General features: G+C 52.0%; 1 protein-coding gene across 1 annotated transcript in view; it reads left to right on the forward strand.

Moving 5' to 3' along the window:
- CBS (cystathionine beta-synthase) overlaps window positions 1-13,974 on the forward strand; it is a 30,613-nt gene extending 16,639 nt beyond the window's left edge. Inside the window, exons 12-16 of the mRNA XM_030835511.3 lie at window positions 6,039-6,116; window positions 6,280-6,414; window positions 7,131-7,239; window positions 10,981-11,065; window positions 12,950-13,974. Coding sequence (XP_030691371.1) covers window positions 6,039-6,116; window positions 6,280-6,414; window positions 7,131-7,239; window positions 10,981-11,065; window positions 12,950-13,095 — 553 coding nt within the window. The 3' untranslated portion in view covers window positions 13,096-13,974. The remainder of the gene's footprint in view (window positions 1-6,038; window positions 6,117-6,279; window positions 6,415-7,130; window positions 7,240-10,980; window positions 11,066-12,949) is intronic.
- The last annotated feature ends 4,928 nt before the right edge of the window (window positions 13,975-18,902 follow it).

Genomic DNA, 18,902 nt, shown 5'->3' on the forward strand with positions numbered 1-18,902 from the left:
TTCTGATTTGCATTTCTCTAATGGTTAGTGACGTTGAGCCTCCTTTCATGTGTTTGTTGGCAATCTGTATATCTTTGGAGAAATGTCTGTTTAGGTCTTCTGCCCATTTTTGGATTGGGTTGTTTGTTTCTTTGATATTGAGCTGCATGAGCTGCTTGTATATTTTGGAGATTAATCCTTTGTCAGTTGCTTCGTTTGCAAACATTTTCTCCCATTCTGAGGGTTGTCTTTTGGTCTTCTTTATGGTTTCCTTTGCTGTGCAAAAGCTTTTAAGTTTCATTAGGTCCCATTTGTTTGTTTTTGTTTTTGTTTTTATTTCCATTTGTCTAAGAGGTGGGTCAAAAAGGATCTTGCTGTGACTTGTATCATTGAGTGTTCTGCCTATGTTTTCCTCTAAGAGTTTTATAGTGTCTTGCCTTACATTTAGGCTTTAATCCATTTTGACTTTATTTTTGTATATGGTGTTAGGGAGTGTTCTAATTTCAGTCTTTCACATGTAGCTGTCCAGTTTTCCCGGCACAACTTATTAAAGAGGCTGTCTTTTCTCCATTGTATATTCTTGCCTCCTTTATCAAGGATAAGGTAACCGTGTGTGTGTAGGTTTATCTCTGGGCTTTCTGTCCTGTTCCATTGATCTGTATTTCTGTTTTTGTGCCAGTACCATACTGTCTTGATTACTGTAGCTTTGTAGTATAGTCTGAAATCAGGAAGCCTGATTCCTCCAGCTCCGTTTTTCTTTCTCAAGATTGCTTTGGCTATTCGGGGTCTTTTGTGTTTCCATACAAATTGTGAAATTTTTTGTTCTAGTTCTGTGAAAAATGCCATTGGTAGTTTGATAGGGATTTCACTGAATCTGTAGATTGCTTTGGGTAGTAAAGTCATTTTCACAGTGTTCATTCTTTCAATCCAAGAATATGGTATATCTCCCCATCTGTTTTATCTTTAATTTCTTTCATCAGTGGCTTATAGTTTTCTGCATACAGGTCTTTTGTCTCCTTAGGTAGGTTTATTCCTAGGTATTTTATTCTTTTTGTTGCAATGGTAAACGGGAGTGTTTCCTTAGTTTCTCTTTCAGATTTTTCATCATTAGTGTATAGGAATGCAAGAGATTTCTGTGCATTAATTTTGTATCCTGCTACTTTACCAGATTCATTGATTAGTGCTAGTAGTTTTCTGGTAGCATCTTTAGGATTCCCTATGTATAGTATCATGTCATGTGTAAACAGTGACAGTTTTACTTCCTCTTTTCTGATTTGGATTCCTTTTCTTTCTTTTTCATCTCTGATTGCTGTGGCTAAAACTTCCAAAACTATGTTGAATAATAGTAGTGAGAGTGGGGCAACCTTGTCTTCTTCCTGATCTTAGTGGAAATGGTTACAGTTTTTCACCATTGAGAATGATGTTGGCCATGGGTTTGTCATATATGGCCTTTATTATGTTGAGGTACGTTCCCTCTGTGCCTACTTTCTGGAGAGTTTTTATCATATGTGGGTGTTGAATTTTGTCGAAAGCTTTCTCTGCATCTATTGAGATGATCATACGGTTTTTATTCTTCAATTTGTTAATATGGTGTATCACATTGATTGATTTGTGTATATTGAAGAATCCTTGCATCCCTGGGATAAACCCCACTTAATCATGGTGTATGATCCTTTTAATGTGCTGTGGGATTTTGTGTGCTAGTATTTTATTGAGGATTTTTGCATCTGTGTTCATCAGTGATATTGGCCTGTAGTTTTCTTTCTTTGTGACATCTTTGTCTGGTTTTGGTATCTGGGTGATGGTGGCCTCGTCGAATGAGTTTGGGAGTGTTCCTCCCTCTGCAATATTTTAGAAGAGTTTGAGAAGGATAGGTGTTAGCTCTTTTCTAAGTGTTTGATAGAATTTGCCTGTGAAGCCATCTGGTCCTGGGCTTTTGTTTGTTGGAAGGTTTTTAATCACAGTTTCAATTTCAGTGCTTGTGATTGGTCTGTTTATATTTTCTATTTCTTCCTGGTTCAGTCTCGGAAGGTTGTGCTTTTCTAAGAATTTGTCCATTTCTTCCAGGTTGTCCATTTTACTGGCATAGAGTTGCTTGTAGTAATCTCTCATGATCCTTTGTATTTCTGCAATGTCAGTTGTTACTTCTCCTTTTTCGTTTCTAAGTCTGTTGATTTGAGTCTTCTCCCTTTTTTTCTTGATGTGTCTGGCTAATGGTTTAACAATTTTGTTTGTCTTCTCAAAGAACCAGCTTTTAGTTTTATTGATCTTTGCTTCTTTCATTTCCTTCATTTCTTTTTCATTTATTTCTGATCTGATCTTTATGATTTCTTTCCTTCTGCTAACTTCGGGGTTTTTTTGTTCTTCCTTCTCTAATTGCTTTAGGTGTAGGGTTAGGTTGTTTATTTGAGATTTTTCTTGTTTCTTGAGGTAGGATTGTATTGCTATAAACTTCCCTCTTAGAACTGCTTTTGCTGCATCCCATAGGTTTTGTGTCATCGTGTTTTCATTGTCATTTGTTTCTAGGTATTTTTTGATTTCCTCTTTGATTTCTTCAGTGATCTCTTGGTTATTTAGTAGTATATTGTTTAGCCTCCGTGTGTTTGTATTTTTTGCAGATTTTTCCCTATAATTGATATCTAGTCTCATAGTGTTGTGGTCAGAAAAGATACTCGATACGATTTCAATTTTCTTAAATTTACCACGGCTTGATTTGTGGCCCAAGATATGATCTATCCTGGAGAATGTTCCATGAACACTTGAGAAGAAAGACTATTCTGTTGTTTTTGGATGGAATGACCTATAAATATCAATTAAGCCCATCTTGTTTAATGTATCATTTAAAGCTTGTGTTTCCTTACTTATTTTCATTTTGGATGATCTGTCCATTGGTGAAAGTAGGGTGTTAAGTCCCCTACTATGATTGTGTTACTGTCGATTTCCCCTTTTATGGCTGTTAGCATATGCCTTATGTATTGAGGTGCTCCTGTGTTGGGTGCATAAATATTTACAATTGTTATATCTTCTTCTTGGATTGATCCCTTGATCATTACGTAGTGTCCTTCTTTGTCTCTTGTAATAGTCTTTAGTTTAAAGTCTATTTTGTCTGATACGAGAATTGCTACTCCAGCTTTCTTTTGATTTCCATCTGCATGGAATATCTTTTTCCATCCCCTCACTTTCAGGCTGTATGTGTCCCTGGGTCTGAAGTGGGTCTCTTGTAGACAGCCTATATACGGGTCTTGTTTTTGTATCCATTCAGCCAGTCTGTGTCTTTTGGTTGGAGCATTTAATCCGTTTACATTTAAGGTAGTTATTGATATGTATGTTCCTATTACCATTTTCTTATTTGTTTTGGATTTGTTATTTTAGGTCTTTTCCTTCTCTTGTGTTTCCTGCCTAAAGAAGCCCCTTTAGCATTTGTTGTAAAGCTGGTTTGGTGGTGCTGAATTCTCTTAGCTTTTGCTTGTCTGTAAAGGTTTTAATTTCTCTGTTGAATCTGAATGAGATCCTTGCTGGGTAGAGTAGTCTTGGTTGTAGGTTTTTCCCTTTCATCACTTTAAATATGTCCTCTCACTCCCTTCTGGCTTGCAGAGTTTCTGCTGAAAGATCAGCTGTTAACCTTATGGGGATTCCCTTGTATGTTATTTGTTACTTTTCCCTTGCTGCTTTCAATATTTTTTCTTTGTATTTAATTTTTGATAGTTTGATTCATATGTGTCTTGGCGTGTTTCTCCTTGGATTTATCCTGTATGGGACTCTCTGCACTTCCTGGACTTGATTGACTATTTCCTTCCCCATATTAAGGAAGTTTTCAACTATAATCTCTTGAAATGTTTTCTCAGTCCCTTTCTTTTTCTCTTCTTCTTCTGGGATCCCTATAATTCGAATGTTGGCGCGTTTAATGTTTTCTCAGAAGTCTCTGAGGCTGTCCTCCATTCTTTTCATTATTATTATTTTTTATTTTTTTGTGGTACGTGGGCCTCTCACCGCCACAGCCCCTCCTGTTGCGGAGCAGAGGCTCCGGACGCGCAGGCCCAGCGGCCATGGCCCATGGGCCCAGCCACTCCGCGGCATGTGGGCTCCTCCTGGACCGGGGCACGAACCCATGTCCCCTGCATCGGCAGGCGGACTCTCAACCACTGCGCCACCAGGGAAACCCCATTCTTTTTTCTTTATTCTGCTCTGCAGTAGTTATTTCCACTATTTTATCTTCCAGGTCACTTATCCGTTCTTCTGCTTCAGTTATTCTGTTATTCAGTTATTGATTACTTCTAGAGAATTTTTAATTTCATTTATTGTGTTGTTTATCATTGTTTGCTCTTTAGTTCTTCTAGGTCCTTATTAATCATTTCTTGTATTTTCTCCATTCTATTTCCAAGATTTTGGATCATCTTTACTATCATTACCCTGAATTCTTTTTCAGGTAGACTGCCTAGTTCCTCTTCATTTGTTTGGTCTGGTGGGTTTTTACCTTGTTCCTTCATCTGCTGCGTATTTCTCTGTCTTCTCATTTTACTTAATTTACTGTGTTTGGGGTCTCCTTTTCACAGGCTGCAGGTTTGTAGTTCCCGTTGTTTTTGGTGTCTGCCCCAGTAGGTAAGGTTGGTTCAGTGGGTCATGTAGGCTTCCTGGTGGAGGGGACTGGTGCCTGTGTTCTGGTGGATGAGGCTGGATCTTGTCTTTCTGGTGGGCAGGACTGCCTCTGGTGGTGTGTTTCGGGGTGTCTGTTAACTTATGATTTTAGGCAGCCTCTCTGCTGATGGGTGGGGTTGTGTTCCTGTGTTGCTGGTTGTTTGGTTTGTGGTGTCCAGTACTGGAGCTTGCTGGCCGTTGGGTGGAGCTGGGTCTTAGTGTTGAGACGGAGATCTCTGGGAGCGCTCTTGCCGATTGATATTACGAGGGGCCGGGAGGTCTCTGATGGACCACTGTTCTGAACTTGGTTCTCCCACCTCATAGGCTCAGGCCTGACACCCAGCTGGAGCACCAAGACCCTGTCAGCCACACGGCTGGTGAGGGTCAACAACTCTGCTTTGCCCTCTGGGCTTCAGTTTCCTCACCCCTGGACTGAAGTCACTCTGGGCTTTCAGCGGTCTTCCCTCCAAGCCTGCCCCTGTAGCTCCAGGCCTAAGCAGCTGTTTGTCAGGTGCTTTCTCATCTGCCTTTTTAGGGCAGGTCTCTGGCAGACCCCAAGGCCTGGTCTGGTGTCCTCTGAGCCCAGGTGGGATGGGGTCCCCCATGCCCCTCTGCCAGAGCAGACATGAGGACAGCCAGGGAAGAGGCCACCCAGGAGCCCCGAGGGGACATGATGGCACAGGATCCGGGACAGAACTGTTACCCACCTGGGTTCTCGGACTCTTTAATCAATAGAAATTAATAAGAGGCCAGACGAGAAATTCAGGCAAGGCTTTACTGGGACTCATTCTGTAGCAGGCGGGAGTGGAAACAAGTAACAGCTTCCCTTGCTCTCTCGCTGAGGAGGGGGTGAGCTGGTCCCTTAAGTGGGGTGAGGGAAGGGGTGGGTCCAGGGGTCAGGAGGGGTGGCTTAGGTGGTCTGCCCACCCCTTTGTGGTACTGTGTACACGGGGCATTTGCAGGACCCTGCTTTTGCTCCCAGCAACTCAGAAGTGGCAGTTGGGTTTTTGGTTTTCTTCTATCTTGTTTTGTCCTTAATTTGCCCCAGCTGTACTGTGCATGCAGTTATTTTTAGTCCCTCATAGTCTCTTTGTATCTGTTGCTTGAGAAGACGTTTGTCCAGGTGCAAGCACTGCAGAAAAGGGTCCCAGGTCCCAGGTCCCAGAGTACCACAGAACCTTCTGCTGTGCTCTGAGCTCATTCAGCCCTGGTTGACCAGATGCCCCCGTCGACCACCGTTCCCTAGGGGGTCTTTCTGGACTCTGGCTCTCAGGCCTCTTCGCGGAGCCTCCGGCCAGCCCCTCTGGGGTCTCTGCTGGGCCGTGGGGTCTGGGGAGGGATGCTGGGCTTTCCCTCTCTGAGCACCTCCACCCTCAGTGTGGGCAGAGGTGGTGGTGAGCCCCTGGTGACTCGTGGTGCCGCAGGTCCAAGTTCCTGAGCGACAAGTGGATGCTGCAGAAGGGCTTCATGAAGGAGGAGGACCTCCTGGTGAAGAAGCCATGGTGAGGACGCCTCTGAGCAGAGATGTCTCCCCAGCCGCACGCGTGTGGCTCGCGACTTGCGTTCCTGGTACCCCGGGCACGTGTGCTGTCCTGCACCTGGCTGGGCGCCCCTGCGGCCTCCCTGTCCTGGACTCAGCCTCCCTGGCCCACCCTCTTCCTGCAGGTGGTGGCACCTCCGAGTTCAGGAGCTGAGCCTGTCGGCCCCGCTGACTGTGCTGCCCACGGTCACCTGTGAGCACACCATCGACATCCTCCGGGAGAAGGGCTTCGACCAGGCACCCGTGGTGGACGAGTCGGGGTCAGTCTCAGCCTCCATCCAGAGCTCTGCCCTCAGAGGGCCCTGCCGGGCGCCTCCAGCCTGTGCTCCACGCTGCTCTGTGTCCGCGGTGCTGGACGGGGCAGCCCAGTGGACCCCACAGCTGGCCGGCTGGCCTTGGTCACTTTGCACTCAGATGCTCAGAGTCTTGGACGGCTGGTCCCTGAGCACCGGCCAGGATGGGGGCTGCTTGTATTAAGCCTTTGGGCTTTAATGCCTTGGTCCCAGCCCATTGCACCCAGCATGTGCACAGGAGGCCGGTGTAGGGTCCTGCCCTGGCTCTGGGCATGTGCCTGACAGTGGAAGGCCGTGACAGACGTGCCCTGGTGACAGTGACGCACCATCAGGGCTCTCCTGGGACTGTCCCAATTCTAGCACCGAAAGTCCCATGTCCCAGGACACTGGCCAGCTGGTCACCCTTGATACCTGTCAGAATGGAGATGCCCAGAGGACTCACTGGTTTCCCGTTGCCTGCACTGGACGGTCAGCTCCAAGGGCAGGGTGTTTGGTCACTGCTCGGCTCCTGCCACACAGAGACCCTGGGTAGATAGTGGTTGGTTCTAAGAGGAGTTCTGGGCTTGACCCTGAGGGTGGCTGTGCTGGACTCTGCTGTCTTGGCAGGGGGTGGGTTGGGGTGGGGTGTGGAGGGTGCGGGAGAGGCACCAGTGCTGACTCCTGTACCGCCTCTGCTTCCCCAGGGTGATCCTGGGGATGGTGACCCTGGGGAACATGCTGTCGTCCCTGCTCGCGGGGAAGGTTCAGCCTTCGGACCAAGTTCGAAAAGTCATCTACAAGCAGTTCAAACAGGTACGAGCCTCGCGAGGCCTGAGCAGTCGGTGCTGAGACCAGCTCTGTCCCGGGAGGCGGGGCCACGCGTCCCTCGCCCCTGACCCCATCAGACCCCTAAATCTGACAATTCGCCCCAGCTTCACAAAGCGAGAAGCCCCAGGTGGGTAAGGCCAGCATTGGTGAGGGCTCACCCACGCCTGTACTTTGGCAATGCCTGTGGTCACTGGCAAGCCCAGGGACCGTCATCCCAGCCGAGCCGGGCATCTGCCAGCATGACCATTCCCAGGGCACCGGGCCCTGATTTTGTCCTGTGCACACCTCATTTAAGATCACCTGGCACGCCTAAGTATTTAATAAGAACTAGAACGTTCTGGAGGCTGAGCCGGGGCTGGTCAGACCCCGTGGTCATCCTGAGATGATGGCCACCCTGTGATGGGCCAGGGCAGAGCCGACTCTGTGTCCCCGAGGGTGCCTGGGGTCAGGGCAGCCCCTCTCCCTGGTCTCCTGGCGTTCCACAACCCCTTTCTCCTCGGACCCCCAGTGAGTGGGAGTGCTGGGTTGCTGGCTGTCTCCCGCTTGAAAGGCTAGCGGTGGAGCCCATATCTAGGAATGGATTTGATTTTCCTTTTTCCCCACCTCACACGTAGCCGAAATGTCGCCAGAATCTGTGTGTTTCTCCCCATATCCACCGCGCTGCCATCGCCTCTGGCGTGGTCCCTGCATGGCCCCTCACTCCTGGCCCTAACTCTGCGGCTGGAGAGACCACAGGAGACGTGGGTGGGGTCTTGCCCCTTCCTGCCAAGCCCAGCCGGGAGGGTCCCGGCCCTGCGACCCCGGCTGCCTCCACTCCTGCCGTCCACCTGCCCTGGTTCTCAGACGGGCCGGTCCCTTCCTGCTGCCTTGGCACCGCTGTGTCTGCTCTCCTGCCCCCCACCCCCCGTCCCCTCCCCTCGGCCTCTCTGACCCCCAGGCCCCGAGCACCTAGCACACGGGGTGTGTTCTTGGAGCCCTTATTGCCCCCAGTCCAGTGGAGGCTCCAAGAGGCTATCCTGGCCCCCGTGGGCCCTGAGCGGGGAGCACAGGGCCCAGCGTCACATGCATGTGGGTGGCCAGCCAGGCTGAGCAGGGGCAACCTTTCCGCCCATGCCATTGCCCACCAGCCTTTCTGGAAGTTTCTGCCCCTCCTTCTCTTCCCTGCGTTGAGCTGAACATAGCGTGTCCCATTTGATGATTTTGAAATGAACACACACTCGCGACACCACAGTCAAGAGTGAGCGTATCCATCCCCTCCCCCACTTCTACCCCGGCTTCCTCTCCCCTCCCCGCACGTCTATCCTGTCCTGTAGACTGTGCGCCCTCCCCGGGCCATGCGCATATGCAGCCCCACCGTGTGTACCCTTGTCTGGCTTCTTTCATGCAGCAGAGTGGTTTGTGGTTTTTTTTCTATATAAATTTATTTTATTTTATTTTTGGCTGCGTTCTGTCCTTGTTGCTGCGCGCAGGCTTTCTCTAGTTGCGGCGAGCGGGGGCTACTCTTTGTTGCGGTGCGAGGGCTTCTCATTGCGGTGGCTTCTCGTTGCAGAGCACGGGCTCTAGGCGTGAGGGCTTCAGTAGTTGTGGCTCACGGGCTCAGTAGTTGTGGCTCGCAGGCTCTAGAGCGCAGGGCTTAGTTGCTCCATGGCATGTGAGCTCTTCCCGGACCAGGGCTCAAACCCGTGTCTCCTGCATTGGCAGGTGGATTCTTAACCACTGTGCCACCAGGGAGGCCCAGCAGAGTGTTTTGAGGTCCCTCCGAGGTGTGGTGTGCTTGCTGTCCACCCCCTCCCATGCCTGAGTCCAGTCCTGTTGTGTCTCTGGCTTCGCCTGCTGATTCTCTGCTGTGTGTGCCCTTCCCTCCCCCAGGGAAGAGCCGAGCGCTCTAATGTTACTGAGTGCAAGCTTGCTCCGCTTGCCGCACGACAGGCCAGTAGATCGGGAGACAAGGTGTCGAGGCTATAGGAATACAACGGTATTTGGAAAGCCAGCAGACGGAGAAGATGGCAGACTGATGTCTCAAAGAACCATCTTCCCGGGGTCTGGATGCCAGTTTCTTTCACAGAACAGAGAGGGGGAGGAGGTGAGGAAGTAAAGTAAAAAGGCCATAAGATATGCAAATGTCCCCTGGAATGGCCAGCCTCGGGGAGGGGATGTGTTTGTTTCTTCTTTCTTGCAGCCATCCACAGGTGGGCAGGGTCAGGACGTTTCCCTGAACAAAGGCACTTGGGTTTAACATTCAGGCAGAGGGGCGGGGTTCCCCAAGGCAGGCTGTCCTTTTAGCAAACAAAAGCAACGGGAAGCAAAGGTTAAAGTAAAAGAAACAGATGCAGCCTGTAGTCAGGATTGGCTCCTCCCTGTTCCACTCGGTCACCCCCCTTAGTGGCCGAGGCTGACCTCCAGCTGCAGCCTTCCCCCGGGGTGTAGCCAAGCGTCAGTTCCCTGGGCTCTAGTGCCATCCAGGCCCTCGGGGGTCTCGACGCCCTGCCACCGAGATGTTGGGTGGGGCCGTGCGTGCCTGCTCTGCTCCAGGAACCGAGCGGTGGGTGTAAGCGGACACAGGACGTCCTTCAGCAGGGTCCCCTGCATCCCTGGTGCAGACAGTGTCCCGAGGAGAATGCGGCCCTGAGGAAACCTGGGTGGGTCCTGTCTCCTGGGTACACCCTCCGCATCCAGGGCTGCCCCTTCCTGCCGCCACGGGGGTCTGGCCGCCGGCAGTGAGCAGCAGGGGGAGGTGCCCATGGAGCTGTGGCGCCCCCTTTCCGCCCTGTTCTCCTGGCGGAGAGGAGAAATCCTGACCCCCGTGGTCTACTGACCACACCCAGCATCTGACCTCGTAAAGGCAAGCATGGGGGAAGTTGCTTCCACAGCCCGGGGCCGCTGTGTTGTGTACCGCTCAGCTGCTCTAGTGCTTGGCGGGCAGTGGTGCCCAGCCCTCCTTACACAGGTTAAGGCACTGCTGGCGCTTTTCCTCCCACCCCCGAGCTTGCGTCCTCTCCCAGGGAACTTGCCTCCTTTGCGAGAGCTGAACTAGAAACTGTTCCAGTGGGGCTCACAGCTTTGGAGATCGCCTTGGGCTTTGAAAGACGGACCTAAGTGTCCTTTTCTTCTTTTTCTTGGAAGCTCTCATCGTGTGTCTACTGAGCAGATGGCCCAGAGTGGGCGCTCACGTTGCCCGCCCCTCACCAGGCCCTGTACCCCCGCCCCTCATCACGCCCTGTCCTGTCACATCTTGCACTGATGTAGGATTTGTTCCGATGGATGGCGCATGTTACGCTGTTCGTAACTAAAGTCACTCGTTTACTGAGGGTTCAGTCTTTGGGTTCTATAGCTCTGTGGGTCTTGACAAAGGTACAGTGACCTGTACCCATTACAGCATCGCACACAGTAGTGTACGTGCCCCACGTGCCCTGGATCCCTGTACCCATTCCCCACTGCCTGAACCGCCAATCTGACTAGTTTTGCCTTTTCCGGAAATTCATAGAGGTGGAATCATACTGTGGGAAGCCGTCCTACTGGCTCTTTGCAGAGTGATATGTACGGACTCTTCCAGGTCATCCAAGTGTCCTTTCACGTGTGTCAGGGCTCGTTCAGTTTCTAAGTCAGCAAGAGGCTCCAGAAGAACCTTCTGGAGGGACGCCGGCCCCTCCTGCTGCCTTGTGCTTTCCTCGGGCTCCGGCCGAGCTGGGCTGCCCTGGCGAGCGCTGACCGCGGCTTCCCTTCCAGATCCACCTGACGGACCCTCTGGGCAAGCTCTCACACATCCTGGAGATGGACCACTTCGCCCTGGTGGTCCACGAGCAGATCCAGTGTAAGTGGGGCCCTCTGCGGGCTGGGGGCGGGGGCGGGAGCCCTGTGGGGTGCTGGCCCCCGGGCCCCCGGCCCAGGCTTGTGTGTGCGCTTTCCTGCCGTGAGCGCACAGGGCGTCTGGGAGCTGGAGAAGCTGATCCCCAGCCTTGGGTGCAGATCTCAGAGGGACCCCGCTGTGGGCCAACCTGGGTACCGGCTCGCGGTGAGATCACAGGGCTTTATAGCCTGCTCACAAAGCCCTTCCCGGACCTCCTGGCCGCATCTCTGGAGGCCCGGGATGTTATTCTGGTGCCGGGAGAGGACGAGAGTTATACAGATCCTGAGAATTGGGGCCGGTGGGGGGGTGGGCCTTGGAGCCCGCCCTCCTGCCCGCCGAGGGCTGGTCCCGGGGCCTGGGCGCCCCCACCTAACCCTCTCCCGTCCTCAGTTCCTGGGCGCGGGACCTGGTCTTGGGGATGGGGGGACCTGCAGGTGTGTACGCCCCGCCCAGCCCTCGAGCTGGGGAGCGGCGCTGCGGTCAGCCTCGCAGCCTCCAAGTGCCAAGGAGGGCGTCCAGGCCCCGGCTCCCCTTCTTGTGTCGCACACTCGTGTTTGAACATCTACACACCCTGACGTGGGATCCGGTTTCAGGGTCTGTAAATAGTTTCCTTTGACACCGCCCTGTCAGAAAGCACTGTCAGCGGCGCTTTCGTGCTATGTGGGCGGAGCTGAGGGGTCATAACAGAGACCCTACCGCCCTTTACAGAAAGTTTGCTGACCCAGCTCTGGCCAGTATCTCCCGGGGCACCTGGAGACCACTCCGACTGCCCGCCCCCGTGGGGCCCAGTGCTCCAAAGCTGCCCCTTTGCCTCGAAGCCCCTCATCTCTTCTGGGTGCCCCTTGCTTTCTCCTGAGGTGCTCCGAGCCGGCCAGTAGGGTGCCTGGCCTCTCTGTGTCTCCAGCAGCCCACCCTGTGTGACCTCTGCCCTCACAGGCGTGAGGGACAGACAAGGAAGCGGGGTCTGGTGGAACGGGGTGCGACCTGGGCGTTTGCCACCGGCTGCTCAGCTCTGCCCGGCCCGCTGTGTGCTTCACAACAGCTGTCAGTCAGGGTTCCCCGAAGAAACAGAACTAGTAGGATGTGTGTATACAGAGATTTGCTCTAAGGAACGGCTTATAGCCTGGCAAGTCCCAAGACCTGTGGGGCTAGTGGCCAGGTTCAAGGCCCCAAGAGTCAATGTTTCCGGGTCCAAAGGCCGGACGTTTCCATCTTACTCGCGTTGGGTCAGCCCTTTTGTTCTATTCGGGCCTTCAACTGACTGGATGAGGCCCACCCACACTGGGGAGTGCAGTCTGCTTTACTAGGTCCATCCAATCAGGAGTTGATCTCATCCAAAGACACCCAGAATGTTCGCCCAGTATCGGGGCACTCCATGGCCCAGTCGAGCTGAAATGTAAAATATACCATCTCCATCCCCCTCTCTGCCCTTGGGCGGCAGGGCAGGGGGCCAGCGGCCTGCGTGCATTCTAAGCCTGAGAGAAAGGCATGGGTTTGAACACAGAACTGTAGGCCAGAGATGTGAGCCGGTGGTGTTGGGTGTGAGTAGGATTGGAATTTCGTGCCACGACTCAGGCCTTGGGCACCAGGGGCGACCCCCGTCTGTTCTGAATGAATGTGGCCGTCGGGCGTCCCTGGTGGGCGTGGCTCAGCGGGGTCAGGGCCCTGCTCTCTGCAGCTTCGCCCAAGTGGCTTGCGTTGGGAGGGGACGGCGCTTGTGCTTGGGCCGCCAGGGCACACAGGTGCCCGTGGACACGGGGCATCCTCCCCGCACACCCCCGCCACCCTGTGCCTCAGATCCGCTCCGTATGAAGGCCCCTCTGAACCTGCGGCCTTGTCCCCCCTCAGACCACAGCCACGGGGAGTCCAGTAAGAGGCAGATGGTGTTCGGAGTCGTCACTGCCATCGACCTGCTGAACTTCGTGGCCGCCCGCGAGCGGAACCAGAAGACAAACTCGGAAAGTGGAGGTGCCGGGGCCGCAGCCCAGCTCTGACCACCCCCCAGGGCTGTGCGGCTGTTCTCGTTCGCTTTCGTAAACACTAAACAAACACACACGATTTTAGCCACCTGGCACTGGGCGTCACTGTCACAGTGGGTGTCAAGGATGCTAAGTGCTTAGCCCGGGCCCAGCAGAGATGTTATAGGTCCCCGTCATTAACACCTGGCCACCTAAATGAATCTACATATGATTTATTCGATTAGATGTGTTCTTCTTTAACTAACTTTCTCTTAAGATGTTTCAGCAAGCAAATCTTTTCAAAGAGAACTCAGCCAGGCGGATGGACCCCTGCCGTGACTGGGGTAGGGGGACTGAAGACAGAGGCCAGTGCCTTTCCCAGGAGTCCAGAGGGGGGAGCAGGAGAATGGGGCCCAGGAAGCGTGCGTCGGCACCGTGGCCCTTCTCCCAGCAGCATGGTCCACTGGGGGATGGCTTGGTTGGAGTGGCTTGAGTGTTTGGGGTTTTTTAATTGAGGTGAAATCCACTTAACCTAAAATGATGATTTTTCAATGTGTAATTCATTAGCGTTTATTAGAGGTCGTCCAGCCACCACCTCTGTCGAGTTCCAGAACGTTTCATCCCCCATTAAGCTGTCACTCCCCTCTCCCCTCCTCTCCGGGCACCCACGACTCTGCCTTCCATCCCCACGGCTTGACCTGTTTGGGATATTTCATATAAAAAGAATCGTACCATATGTGACCTCTCGTGTCTGGCTTATTTCACTTTGTCTGATGTTTCTGAGATTCACCCACGCTGCCGCATGAATCTGCTCCATTTTTGTAGCTGATCAGTATTCCTTATACGCACAGACCACGTTTTGTTTATCCATCGTCAGTTGATGGACATTTGGGTTGTTTCCACTCTTGGGCTGTTGTGCCTAGTAGTGCTATGCACCTTCGTGTACAGGCATTTGTTTGAACACCTGTTTTCAGTTCTTTCGGTTCTATACCCAGGACTGGAATTGCTGGGCCACGTGATAATTCTATGATGAATTTTGGGGGAGCCACCAAATTGTGTTCCACGGTCGCACCATTTTACATCCCCACCAGCAGTGCATGGAGGTTCCAGTTGCTGCACGTCCTCACCAACACTTATTTTCTGCGTTTTGTTTTTTACAGCCATGATAGTGGGTGTAAAGTGTTATCTCACTGTGGTTTTGATTTGCATTTCCCTAATGATATTGATCGTCTTTTTATGTGCTTGTTTGGTCACTTGTGTATCTTCTTTGGAGAAATGTCTATTCAAGTCCTTTGCCCATTTTAAAATTGAGTTGTTTGCCTTTTGTTGTTCAGTTGTAGAAGTTCTTTATATATTCTGGATACTAGAGCCTTATCAGACATGTGATTTGCAAATATTTTCTCCCATTCTGTGGGGTAGCTTTCCTCTTTCTTGATAATGACCTTTGGTGTACAACAGTGTTTTGTTTTTGATGATGTTCAATTTATCTGTTTATTCTTTTGTTTCGTTTTTGGTATTATATCCTTGCCAATCCAAGGTCATGTTTTCTTCTAAGAGTTTTATAGTTTTAGCTTTTACGTTTAGTTCATTGATCCATTTTGAGTTAATTTTAGTACATGGTGCAGGGCAGGGGTCCAAATTCATTCTTTTGTATATGGCTGTCCATTTGGGGAACAGACGTTCTTTCTCCATTGAATGGTCTTGGCACTCTTGTGGAAAATCAGTTGGCCATAGATGTATGGGTTTATTTCTGAACTTTTGGTTCTGTTCCACTGGTCTATATGTCTGTCCTTATGCCAGTACCACACTGTTTTAATTACTGTAGCTTTGTAGTAAGTTTTGAAATCAAGAAGTGTGAGTCCTCTGACTTTGTTTATGTTCAGTATTGTTTTGGAAATCGTGATGTATCTTTCTTCATGTTTCTTGTGCTTGGAATTCTTTGAGCTTCTTGGGTTCCAATATCTGGTTTGTAGGAGTTCCAGAAAAGAGGAAACAACAGAGAAGGAATCACCAGTGAAATAATTCAAGAAACTGTCCCAGTCTGAAAGACACGAGTTTGTAGATTGAAAGGTTCCGCCTAGTACCCAGCGCAACAGATGGAGAAAGACCCACACAGGGAACATCATCGTGAAATGTTAGATCACTTGGGACAAGAAGATCAGAAAAAGTTTCCACTTAGGGGTGGGGAAACCCAGCTCACAGAGAGAGTCTAGGGAATGAGAAAGGGATCCAGCTTCTCCATCTCTAGAATGTGGAGGCTGGGAGACAAGGGAGTGAAGCCTCAAGACATCTGAAAGAAGGGACGTGGGCCAGAATCCTGGGTGCAGGCACGCTCTCCCTTAACCCTGGAGGGAGGATGTAGACGTTTCCCCCGAGGCAGGTGGCCTCCGGGCCCAGGGGAGCACTGGAAGATGCACTCCACCAAAATGAAGGGGGAAAACAAGGGCCCCAGCAGGCCATCAAGACAGGTACCCCAGAGTGACGGGGAACAGGGCTGGGCAGCCATAGATATTGCAATAGACGGACACAGCGTGCAGGACATGCTGAAGACGCAGCCCTGAGGGCCCACTCTTGTTTCCTACACGCCGGAGCCCCTTCCAAGGCCTCAGACCACGTGGGCAGGCCGAAGATTCGACGGGAGAGGCCACCGTCCCTTGGGAGCTTTCTGGCGGGGCTGGGCTGTGTGGAGGGGGTGCTCACAGCTGCCTGACCCTGTCCCGGCTGCCGCGCTCCATCTATCTTCCGGGAAAGGCCTCCTGTCGTGGACGCGGCTTCGCTCCTCTGTAAAGAGCCCCAGGTACAGCTGGGTGTGCCTTTTGGGAACGGCCAGTTCCTTAGTCATCAGCTATTTGTCTCTAAGACCGAGGCTCCTTCTGGGTGTTCTGCAGCCCTGGGCCCCCGGCAGCCGCGAGCAGGCCACACGCCGCTGTCCCCCCGGGGGCTGTGCGGGAAGCCGTCCCGGTCCCCACAGACAACCTGGCAGGCGGAGGCCTTCCCCACCTGGTCCGAGGAGGGCCTGGGACTGCACAGACCTGGCGGGACATGTGCTCTGACCTCAGGGGGGCTCATTTGATGATTTGACTGAGGATGGGGAAGTTTTTTCAAAAAAGTATTTTTCAGTAGAACTGTGGTAGGACAAGTAAGAAATATCAGGTCCTAATCCCTGGAACCTGAGAATGTTCCCCTCTTTGGAAGTGTTTGCAGGTGTGATGGGGCGATTATCCTGGGTCATCCAGGTAGGCCTAAAGGCCCTCACGTGTGTGACAACAAGGGTCCCTCTAGGGGAGAGGCAAGCGGAGACCTGAGACTCACGGACAAGAGGAGGAGGATGTGGCCGTGGAGACGGAGACGGGAGGGATGCGGCCGCAAGCCAGGGATGCCTGGAGCCCCGGAAGCTGGTAGAGCCGGAAGGACCCGCCCCCAGAGCCTCCAGAGGGAGCACGGCCCTGTGACACCCTGATCTCAGACTCCTGGCTTCCATACTGGGAGGGAACGAAGGTCTGTTGCTTTCAGCCCCGTTCGTGGTGCTTTGTTTCAGCTGCCCCAGTGTATCAGTGGAATCATCAGATTATACTCTTGCATTTGACTTCTTTCACTCAGCGTAATATTCTGATTTTAAGGGAATATTTCAGACATACAAACAGGTGGAAAGAACAGTAACCGCCCCGCTGAAGAAATAAAACCTCACAACGGCAGCTGGAGCCCCGCGTGGCTTTCTGATGGCGCCTGTGTCGTCTCGCTACACACGCGTGTGTCCCTGGATGGCGTGTTACCGGTATCATAGGTACCGTTGTGCCGCCAGCCTTTTCTGCTCAGCTCCGCGCCCTCAGGATGGTGTGTGTTGACGGTGCCGCACCGGCTCACCCACTTCCGGCCGTGTCATCTTCCGTCAGACGGCTTCGCCCACCCACACGGACGGGCTTGTTTCCAGTGCTTTACTGTGACACGTGGTGCGGCCACAAACATCTCTGAACGCAGTGGCTAAACCTTACGGATCGCTATTATGAACTGGCCATTGCTCTAAGCATTTCATGTGTATTCACTCAGTCAAGTCCCGTGATTTAACCTCTAGACTTCTATGAGAGAGAAAGACACTCATTCCTCTGTTGCATAGGCCACTGTTACTCTGGGTCTGTGCTACCTACAGCTGGGCCCGACCCTCCCTGGGATGCTTAGGCAGGAGGAGGGGGCTGCTAGGAGTGACGGTGTCTTCAGTTTTTCCAGAGATAGACGGCCACCCGCCCCCCACCCCGCATTAGCTAGAGCCGCCCCCCGCCCCCCACCCCGCATTAGCTAGAGCTGGCGTAACAAAGTACCCCAAACTGGGCAGCTTAAACGACACAAATTAATCCTCGCACAGTTCTGGAGGAAAGGGGGCCAAGATCCAGGTGTGGGCAGCGTTGGTTCCGTCCGGAGGCTTTTTCCCAACTTCTAGGGGTTTGCTAGTAACTCTTGGGCTTCCCTGGGGTAGCCTTGACCTCTGCCTCCATCTTCACACGGCGTCCTCCCTCTGCATGTGTCTCTGTTTCCAGGTCACCCCTTTTTATAAGAACCCCAGTCATCAGGTTAGGGCCACCCTAATGACCTCATCTTAATTAACTGCATCTATAACTACCTCATTCCAAATAAGGTCACATTCAGAGGTGCTGGGTTAGGACTTCAACGTATGAATTTGGAAGGGACGCAGTCAGCCCCTGACTCCCCCGACATAACCTGCCCTCATCCCTTTGTTGACACTCCTGACGTCATACCCGACACTTCCACTTGGATCCTATTGGCTGATCCAGCTGCCAGCACACAGGGTACCTTTGAGGGAATTTGAAAAAGGCAATCCCTCTGCTAGATGCAGCCCTGGGGGCACACAGCTTGGCAAGGCGACAGTGCCTTTGTGCAAATTGTGCTGGGACTGTTAGACCCCAACAAGCATTGAGTCCTGCAGAGAGCAGCGTCCTGGGCCCAGTTCAATCTGGGTTTGAATCCTGACTCTCCCACTTATCAGTGCGGGGTTCTTGGGCAGATTGCCCTGATTTCTGTGTCTGTAAAGAAGGAGGTAAGTTCGACCTCACTGGTATTTGGAATCCAATCAAACTAGATCAGGGTCCACCCACGGTCATGGTAAGCCTCAATCATGGTAATATTACCATCCCTCTCCCCCTGTCCCGCTTCCCCGTTTGCCCCTCCTCAGGGCACTGCCTTGTGGGACATGCCCCCGTGCTTCCACGCACTCACTTCCCAGAACTTGCACACCCTTGGGACTTACATCAACCCATCACTATGCGATGGGACTAAATTCAGACTCTGCAGGGAGCAGTTCCAAAAGCTAGTTATTTGAGGACAGATTTTTTTTTTTTTTTTTTTTTTTTTTTGCGGTACACGGGCCTCTCACTGTTGTGGCCTCTCCCATTGCGGAGCACAGGCTCCGGACGCGCAGGCTCAGCAGCCATGGCTCATGGGCCTAGTTGCTCTGCGGCATGTGGGATCTTCCCGGACCGGGGCACGAACCCGTGTCCCCTGCATCGGCAGGCGGACTCTCAACCACTGTGCCACCAGGGAAGCCTGAGGACAGATGTTTTTAAACACAGTTGAGAGCCTGAAACCTCACCGTATCTATGCCTGAGACAGTTGACTCTTTCCCTCTCCCACCCATTATTGAGAAATGGAATCCCAGGAACCCAGAACGTCTCCAACCAATCACTGTGGATTAAGTCTTTAGAATGTGTGCTTTGACATGTGTCCATTACTGAGTCATAATTTGTGTGGAGCTGTCACCCCCAAACGCTGTTCCTCTAAATAAAGGGACTCCTAAGGGGTAAAGAGCTGGGTGGTGAGAGAGTTCTGTGGTT

Source organism: Globicephala melas, chromosome 4, assembly GCF_963455315.2.
Source record: "Globicephala melas chromosome 4, mGloMel1.2, whole genome shotgun sequence".
Lineage (NCBI taxonomy): Eukaryota > Metazoa > Chordata > Mammalia > Artiodactyla > Delphinidae > Globicephala > Globicephala melas.